This window comes from Phragmites australis, chromosome 21, assembly GCF_958298935.1.
Source record: "Phragmites australis chromosome 21, lpPhrAust1.1, whole genome shotgun sequence".
In the NCBI taxonomy this organism is placed as follows: Eukaryota; Viridiplantae; Streptophyta; class Magnoliopsida; order Poales; family Poaceae; genus Phragmites; species Phragmites australis.
In genome coordinates this window covers 5,138,811-5,148,510 of record NC_084941.1, presented here as the reverse complement: position 1 = coordinate 5,148,510, position 9,700 = coordinate 5,138,811, and the positions used below count along the sequence as shown (strand labels likewise).

Below are 9,700 nucleotides of genomic sequence, written 5' to 3'. Positions count from 1 at the left end.
TGGTGTGTGAGTAGGCTGTGTGCCCGTGTTTTCGAAAAGAAGGATTTTGGCTTTGTGCCCTAGGCCTCCTGGACTGTGTGTCCTTTGGCAAAAGACTTGTGGGAACTGGCAGGACGGATGTATCTCCCCCAGGGCCGTCAACCTCCCATAAGCTCAACTCGTGTATTTCTCCTTGGAAGTGTTTTTATTAAAAGTTAGTCTTTGCAAAATGAACCTTGCATCAATAAAACTAGCTTTCCGCAAAACCTAAAAGACTCTATAGCCTTATCCTTGATCTACCTTTAAGCATCTAATTCTCCCCCTTGAGGTAGGACTTGCTGAGTACCTTATGTACTCACACTTGCTAATTGTGGATCCAGATGATCCAGAGGCTGACTTCGTCGGAAGAGAAGATGAAGATTAGAGAAGCCGGTTTCGTCTGCACTCAAGCTGCCTGTAGGGCTTGGGTTGCTTTTGTGTGTTTCCGCTGTGTTTTAAGGGTTTGTTAATTTATGTCTTCGGGTTTCTGTTGTAATGAACTATGTATTGTACTTTATTATCGTATTTATTCGATGTATGACTATGATGTCTACTTCTGTTGGAGTTCGTGCGTATCAGCTACTGATCCAGGGACTGGTATGAGCTACACGAGGTGATCAGGGTACTACACACTGGATGTCTACACCGGAGCATTTAACAGAAGCTGTGCAAATAGGGGAAGGAAAGATTTCAACACACTAGATGGTCCGGTGATATAGAAGCCAACACACCGAAGTGTTTTCCAAGAAGATGTTAAAGCAAATAAAGGTCAACACACCGAAAGATCCGATGATCAGAGAGTCTACACACCAAAAGATCCGATGATCAGATGGTCTACACACCGAACTAATTGCACAGAGAAGAAATAGCTCGCCTTGGCATAAGACAACACTAAGTACTTGTACTCACCGGATGGTCCGATACTTGTACTATTGTTGTTACCGGATCATCCGGTGTTCATAGTAAAGTTAAGGTGTTCAAGCAACAGCTAGTCCGTAGGGTTGAGGCTATAAACACCCATCCACCCATTCATTTGAAGCTACTAGAGTCTAGAGAACCTCATACATACCTAAGAAGACATCCAAGCCATCCAAGTACTTAAAGTGTTCATCCAAAGCGATTAAACATACCATTACAGAGTGATTAGTGTGTATAGGCCTAGAGAGAAGTGTTACTAGGTGCTGCAACCTAGAGAGTGGATCACCGGTAACTTATTGACCCTCTGATTTGATCTGAAGCGACGGCAAAAAGATTATACGAGAACGCGAAAGCCCTTGTCTTTGTGACAAAGCTTCGAAGTGAAGATAGAGTACAAGTGATCGAGAGGTTAGTGGTGAGACTTCGCTTTGGTGGCTTGGTAACTCATTGTGCTTAAAATCTTATCTTGGTGACTTGGTATCTTAAGATCCATAACCGGAAGAGACTTGGCGACTATAAATATATCCTTTGTGGAGTTCTAATGTGAACTAAGGATGACTTGTGTACCACTGATACCATAAGGTAAAAATATCTTATACTGAGTTTGTCTCTCTACCTTATTTACGTTTTCGCATTTACATACTTGCAATTTATTTTACTAAGTATGTTACAATCCTCTTGAACAGTAAAATAGACACACTAGATAAACCTAGAGCATATTTAGATGAAAGTTAAAATATATCATCTTATAAAGTTTTTAAAACAATTAGTTTCTAAATATCCTAATTTACCTCCCGTAAAACGTCGTCAATCCATACAGACACCCAGCGGCTCAAACAGAAACGTTCGGATGGTGGACATCACCTGGTCTGACGAGTGAGAGGCAGTGTCATGGTTGCTCACTATTGTTGGTACATGTTCTGTGTGATTTCCGTTGTTTATATAGCAAGGTCGTGTGCTCATGGCCCAGTATGTCTGTACGTTCTATGTCATCATTATTTACAAAATACATAGTGCGAATATGTTTAGCACTAATAGAAAAGTTGTGTTCTCCAGATACATATCGTGTGTGCAGGACTGCAGGCTCACTAACGTCCAGATACAGGCAAATAGGCGAAAGATACACGGCCAAATTGATATATGGTGTGAATTCAACTTTCATAACCATTTAGCATTTAATCATGCAATTAGCAGTCAACAAAGAGACTAGTTAAATCAAGAGTCAATAGAAGTAGACGTGGAACCCATTTGCTTCTTTTGCTGCCCAACATTCGAAGTAAAAGCATAAAGGAGCAATCCAGAGGATTCCATGATGAACATAGCTGCTCAAGTCCAGTTTGCATACATATGAAGTGGATTCTTCAGCTTTGCACATAGTAGCTATGTCATATGGCTTCGACAAGTCTTGCCCGAACTGAATTCCGATCTGGTATTTGTTCAATGCTGCCAATGGATAAAAAATGTGTTAGAAGTTCCTTTGAAAAGTCTCCAAAAAGACAAATGTGTGAACAAAATGATGCAAATTCTTAAAAAGATGCTCAATAGCTAAATAGCTAGCTCATAAACTTGCCTGTAAAGTATTTCTCCGCCTTGTATCACCTTCTTAGATATCCAATCAGGAGCCAGATCTTCTAAAATATGCAGCTGCTCTTCTATCTCTCCTATCAAGTGATAGAAAACAAAAAAAGGGTAACACGCAGTCAGCACAACTTGGAAATATGAAGAAAAGAAAGTTTGCAATTTTTACATTGACCATTGTTACCAGTCTCTTCTATCTCCAAGTTGTTGGCAAGAATATAGTGAAAAAGTTCCTGTTTAGTGATTAGCGAATTCTTGGTAGAAAAATCCCAGACTATGTCAAATGTGACACGTAAACAAGCTAGCTTTTCCTGGGTTTCCCCTGGGCCTTGATTGATTTTATCTTCACCAGTCAAGCAGACAGGATCATTTTCCTGCAAGGATCAAGTTCATCTACTCAGAAAATAAGCAGCAGACAAATGAATATGCTTAGAATTTCATCCAGTCTTCTGTTTTGTTACAACAAAAGAAGAGCTGAAAGCACATATAGAGAATTAAGATGAACATCAAAGTTTTTGCTTATATTGCATCTCAATTTTATATATTTTTTTAGAGAAAGAATTCTATCCGACTAAACCATCACTGTGCCTCAGGGTATAGAATTCCAAGGTAATTGGAAGATGACTGTCTCATTTTTGTAGCATTGACTACTGCACTGCCAACAACCCAACATTCCAGATATTATTGAACAGTCAAATATGACAAGACCCACATTAAAGCTCTTTATCAATCATATGATAACAAATAAACAATTGAAAGAGTTTTCAAAGAAGTTAGAATCCAAGCAAATGCATTCGTTATCTAGTTGAATACGGCATTTGGCAACTCCCAGCATGTAGTTATGTACTAATCCATGTCTATGTGATGGAATAAGAATAAGGAATCGCATACCTCCAGCGAGTTGGTAAAAGTAGATGCTTCTTCTGAGAACAGGCCTTTTTTAGATGTAACCTCAAGTTTTGCAGTGTTTACATCATGATACGAAGGGCTTCCTTCAAACTTTAATGGTGAGTACATCAGTGATCTGCGGGCTGAACTGGCTGAACGTGGTTCAGAAATGTGTCCACACGTGGTCTCGAGTTTGTCAAGTGGAGTGGGCAATGGCCTTTTTGGTGTCTGCATTGCTGGTGTTTCAGCCATCAATGGGGAATCTGAAGTCCCTTGTTTTGGCGTACTCTCTTGACAGCAAGAGATCAAATGGCGGTTTGGAGTAGCAGAAATTTCAGACTGTACTGGAACTGGCACATGCTTGTCTTGCTTTTTAGGGCTTCTGTTTGGCCCTTCTGTGTCATGAGCACTAAGAGAGCTCAGTTCTGCTGGATCAGATAGCAACTGAGTCTTTTCAGTTCCATCAGCAACGATTTTCTGGGAGATGAGCTTTTGAAATGATTGCGGGAAGTGGGAAGCATTTGAAAATCCATTTTCAGTGGAACTCTGCAGAGGTGGCTCAGCCGAATCTCCATTAGTTAGTGCCTCAAGATACAACTTATCCCTTGAACTGAAGAGTTCTGGTAGGATGGCCTCAGGAATGTCTATATCCTGCATATATAACAATTGCAACAAGAATGCTGAGAGAATTATCATGGTCTGAAGAGTAACATAATAAAAATGCATATATGTCACACTAAAAGAGTACATATAGGTTCACTTGAGATGAAAAGACACAACTTGAGTTGAGGTGTTCCAAGCAAATTGTGGAAAATTTAATTATTGACAACTATGCTCTATTAATTAACATTTAGCAACTACCTGAGTAATACCTAGTGGAATCAAGTTTAGTACCTTAGGATGAGCATCCAAAAAACTCAAAAGCTTTGAGTAAAAAGCCTCGCAAATTGCCATGGATGGAGACTGATCAGGACTTCTGCATTCCACAGCATCCATTACTAGTGTAATTTCCATATCAGCATACATGCATAGGCTTTTCTCATCATGTAGGAGTATCCTCTTTATCTGGATTGCTTCAGGAAATAAATGCTTCATCTGGGCCAAATGACTGAACAAGAACTTCCTATAATGCAGAAAAATTATCATCCAACTCCAAAAAACAAGCAAATACAACAAAAAAAAAATCTAGACAGACACATCTTTTGTCATTATTACCTCTTTGTGAGTACTTCCACCTGGGTGGCAATGTTCTTGAATGTAGTCATCTTCTTCCGCATGCGCAGCAACCTTATAGAACTCTCCATACGATTGAAAAGATTTAGCAAATTCTTGTGCCTGCCAATATAAACAAGAAAGGCATGGTGAATATGGCTACGCAGCACGCTGATGCATGAGCTGAAAATTTTAAAAATGGCTCACCTCTCAAGAAGTAAAGTGCTTCCTGAAATCAAATATTGGCTACCACCAGGTGAAACATTGTCATTATAATCTTCATCATCCGTTTCATCCTCACTTTCCCACAGCTGATCAGCAAATTTGTCCTTGTACCTCTCTGCAAGCAAATTCCTTGCCAGTGAACTGACAACAACCCCTTTCCTTCTAGATTCAGGCTTCTCTGGAGTGGGTGATTCGATTTTGCTTCCAGAACCTTCCGTGTCAACTTTCATTTTCTGGATAGTTGCAGGGCTACTCGAATCATTATCATTAGACATTTGAGGGAGTCCTTTCTCAAGGTCAAGCTGATTAATATTCCCCTCACTCATTTTCAGCTCCAGACACTACAATAGTGGTATGATCAGGTATTGAACATCTCACTTGCAGTAATATGCTCCAAACAAAATCAAACACAAATGCAAGGTGCATAGAAGTACATGGGTAAAGATCGAGATGACAAATTCTCTATTTGTGAAAATATATGTGAATTAGCACCAATCTGTGCTATAATCCAGGGTTTTACATCCACCAGAATTTAGTGACAAGAGTACTGCAAAGTATGAGCTATCTAAAACTCTAAATACTACATCGTAAGCCTCGCCGGAAAAAAAAGAAACTCTTAACAGAGATATCTACAATAAAATGCGCTAAAAATGGAATTCTAGCTGCTAATCCCCCAAAACAAAAATCCGAAAATCGGGTGGAAACAATTTAGCACATTGACTAGAAGTTCAGTGAAAACTGCTCGCAATTCCACCAAACCCTAGACGTTCCCCCACGACACGCCACAACACAACAACCGACCAGACAAATCGCCGCGCCACTCGAATCAACGCCAGGCGCCCTCCCGAGACGAAACCAGCACCCCCACCGGAGAGCACGTGGGAGAGAGCCATCAGCAGCCCGAGCGGGAGACGAAACGAAAGCGTCGCGTGATTCGCAAAAGCACGAGCAAACAGAGGACTAGATCTCGGGGGTTCACCTGCGGCTAGAGCTCGCGGCACGCTCGGCGTCTCGGATCCGGAGGAGGCCGGCGCTTCGGGCGCGGGATTTCGCCGCGGGTGCAGCCGGCGGCGGCGGTGTGCCGTTGGGGAGGGAAGCGGAAGCCACGGCACGGCACGGTGCGCTTCAAATAGGCGGAGCAAAGCGAACGCGACGCCCCCAGCCGAGCCCAACGGCTATATTTCTGGCCCTTTTATACGTCAGCGTCAACAAATCTCATGGGCCGTTGGGTGTTCCAGGCTTTCAGCCCATCTAATCTGCTGCAACTGCGCTGGTCCGCGACGAAAGGAGATGTGTGTCTGACATAACATCACCAACCAATTTTTAGTAGACCGATGATATCGCGAGTTTTTTTAATTTTTATATTTTTATAACTAATATTTAAATAAATAGACTATTGATAACAAGATTTATACAAATAGACGTTCACCGTCTTTTGAAAAGGTGATGGTATGACTGCAAGCGCGAAGAGTGAGTTCTACCCATCTTGTGAGAGAGCGGTAAAAGATAGCGACGCTGTTATGACATTCTTACCACACTCATTGCAGTCCTGTCAAAAATTGGTAAATGTCCATTTGTATAAATCTTATCATATTTATTTAGATATTAGTTATAAAAAATATATTAAAAAACTCATGATATCGCATGTGATGTACGGAACCACTTTCTTCTCATATAGCCCGCGAACATCGTTAGTCCTTTTTTTTTTCCCATCATACCACTTATATTTTTGTCTAAAAATTTTGGAAGAGATGATGCTATCATCTGTACCATAAAAAAATTTAAAATATTTTATAATTATTTTAATAGTGTTTTAAAATTTAAAGTAATATAACATATATTTTTCTAACAGACAATAGCAGTTTAGATCTGTAATTTTTTAAATAGGTGTATATATTTTTAATTTTTTATTTAAAAAGTAAAAAGTTCTTTTATCTCTCTGGCAGCTCCGACGCGAGCCCGGATGCGGCGCAGCAGGATGGCAGCGCCGCAACCGCAAGCGTTCGCCTACTCCGACTCCGAGCTGGAGTTCGCGCGGGCGCGGTGCCGCGCGCTGCACGGCCGCCTCGCCGTGTCGCCCGACCGCATCAGCCCGCGCTCCGCTCCCTCCTCCGCCTCGTCGCCGCCGAGCTGCGCTTCCTCTCCTCGCTCCGCCCCGCCCCGTCCCCGTACCCGGCCACGCCGCTGCCCTCCAACCTGCCCCACCTCGCTGCGCTCCACCTCCTCCTCACCCACCGGACCGTGCGGTGCCCGTCCCGCCTCGAGCCGCTCCCGGGGGTCGACTTCGCATGCGCCTTCCGCGCCCGCCCCGCGTGGGCGCTCGTCTCCGCGCGCAACCCCGCCAGGCTCGCATGGGACCCCTGCGACGGCGACCGAGGCCTCCGCTCCCGCATCGCGGCGGTGCTGGATGCCGCGCGCGGGGCGCCGCCCGCTACTCGCCCCGAGAAGCTGCTGCTCTTCTTCTCCCGGGGCGTCGGCGCGGACATCGTGCGGGGGCTCGCGGAGGGATCGTGGAGACCGACTTGCTCCTGGAGTTCGTCGGCGTGTCCGAGGACGAGGAGGAGGAAGGGTGGGTTTCCGTCGGCTTCCACCCAATTGAGGAGATGAGGAGCTTTAGGGCGTTTCTGATTGACGTCGTGGAGGGTGGTGGCGAGGTGCTGCCGCCACCGGAGGCTGTAGTGGCGGAGGGACGTGGCGAGGAGGAGGTGCATTTGGCTCTGGAGGGAGGATTCGGTGCGTTCGTGCGGAAGATGGAGACTGAATCGAGGGAGCTGGTGAATTTGGACACTACCGCGCTGGTTGCGGTTGTGTCAGGGATCAGCAACGGCGGGGTGGGGAAGCTGATGGCTGCCCCGGAGGCAGAGACCAGGGCAAGGTTCAAGTGCAACTACAAGTTCGTCATGGATCAGGTAGTTTGGAAATGTTTGCTTTACAGTCTAGAGGTGTGTGTTGAACTGTTGATAAGGATTCTAGGATATGAAGTCTTTAGTTTGCAACCTCAGCTCTAGATGTTGATCAATCTTTAACTGTAAATCATGTAAAGTGCATGGAATTAATTGTTGTTCATTGTGATTTCCTGTAAAAAAATCCCACATCGAAGACTTGTTATTATCTGCAAGAATATGTCCCTGCAGTCCAGATTGGCGATAGAAAGATTGAATTACTCTAGTTGATGACTATGTACTTACAAAAGTCCTAGTTGTACATATTGTATTGAATTAATTCATTTTGCTTTCAGTCAAAGTCTGAACTGCAGTCCCCCATACTTGTAGAGTTGGGGAAAGCAGTGGATGGGAAGCAATGTATCATATGTGAACTGTTTACTTGGAGTTCAAAGAAATTGTTTCGATGCGCGGTGGTCCTGACGAGAAAACCAGAGCAAGACTGTTACTGAAACAACTTACGTAAGTTCTGTTACATAACTAGTTTGTTTATTCAAGTTTCCGTATTTTGTAATTCTAATGAGCCTTCGCTGTCTAGTAACTCTAGTTTTGAAGTTTGAGCGTGATTCTTCTGTTATATTCCAAATATTGCTTGCAACATTTGACACAACACATGGTCAAGTTTATGCTGCAGATTTTTGCTCTTTATTTTCCCATCTTTATGTGGATTTCATCTGTAAGGTACATGTAGTACTCAAATGTAGCTTTGTCAGAGAATCTTCATTGTTCATTTGATCCTTATATTGAATAATATGTAGATGCACTGAGGTACTCCAAGATAAGTAGGAAAGTGTTCGATGATCTCAGCCTTGCGTTTTGTGGACGTGTACTCCCTTTACTGGTTGCCCTACAGTAGCTGTGTAGTAACTTTATAGGCTAATGGAGCTCAGTATGAATTGATTCTACCATCCGTTTTAGTTTTACTGGATTTGCTAAATAGGTAGATAATAGAAACTGTTTTAACTCCTAGTAACCTTGGTTCAGATGCATGCCGCGGCTGCTAGCTAGCTGTTCTGCCTGCTCTCGTCATGCGCACAAATATTCATTCACCCATTTAGCTATTTTTTCCTGTTCATACGAAACACTCATATTCCACAGGCACCACAACCATGATAAACTTGGAACTGGTGGTATTTTTCGGACTTAACTATTAATCATATCCAGGGTGTTTGGTGCTTGCAAATGGCCTGAATTCGGCTTATCCCAAACACCAAATCAGTCTGATACTGTGTCACAGCATACTTACCAACACGATTGGTTGTGCAGGATTGTCCCAGACAGTCCTTCAGTGCGTATGATGGATCTTCCGACAACAAGGAAGCTTGCGATGAAGAACAAAATTGTTTTTGGTACAGGTGACCATTGGCGTGCTCCCACTTTGACTGCTAACATGGGGTTTGTAAGGGCTGTTTCACAGACTGGTATGCCTTTGTTGACCATTGAGCACAGACCTCGCGCACTGATTGGCTTGTGACAGGCAGATAGCCCATAACATAGATATATCAGGTGTAGCAGAAAGGATCCTGAAGTTGTAGTTCTCAAAATGAAACAATCCTGAAGTTGTAGTAATTTTAGTTGCTTGTTATTCCTAGAACTATGGTGTTGTGATATCCTAGTTGCTCTCGTCCTTTTTTATATGTACATAAATGTGTATAGGTGGTCCTGTTCCACTGGAGTTTATTGCAGTGAAACAAACGGTGTCTTCATTTATCTTAATATCCTACTTTCTTCATACTATCCTAGTATCCTGCTGTATGAGGAACTAGTGTTCAAGTGTTCAGCATAATAATGTAAAGTGAAAAAAGAGATGTAAATCCCTTGCTATGGCAGGCAGGCAGCGGAACTGAAAGGCGAGTCGGCGTCTTCCCTTTTTCTAGTCTGGTTTATCACTGTGATAACAAAGCAAGCACTACAGATCA

General features: G+C 43.1%; 1 protein-coding gene and 1 pseudogene across 1 annotated transcript; one reads left to right on the top strand and one right to left on the bottom strand.

Moving 5' to 3' along the window:
* Positions 1-2,046: 2,046 nt before the first annotated feature.
* On the bottom strand, positions 2,047-5,974 carry LOC133903752 (CDT1-like protein b). Its single transcript, XM_062345210.1, has 8 exons — positions 5,819-5,974; positions 4,822-5,180; positions 4,618-4,737; positions 4,297-4,525; positions 3,406-4,053; positions 2,699-2,888; positions 2,507-2,597; positions 2,047-2,379 (listed from the first exon to the last, which is right to left on the bottom strand). Exons 2-8 carry the CDS (start codon positions 5,163-5,165, stop codon positions 2,322-2,324), a joined length of 1,680 nt encoding a protein of 559 aa, XP_062201194.1. The 5' UTR covers positions 5,166-5,180; positions 5,819-5,974; the 3' UTR covers positions 2,047-2,321.
* Positions 5,975-6,786: 812 nt separating this feature from the next.
* LOC133903735 (uncharacterized) lies at positions 6,787-9,513 on the top strand (annotated as a pseudogene).
* Positions 9,514-9,700: the final 187 nt, after the last annotated feature.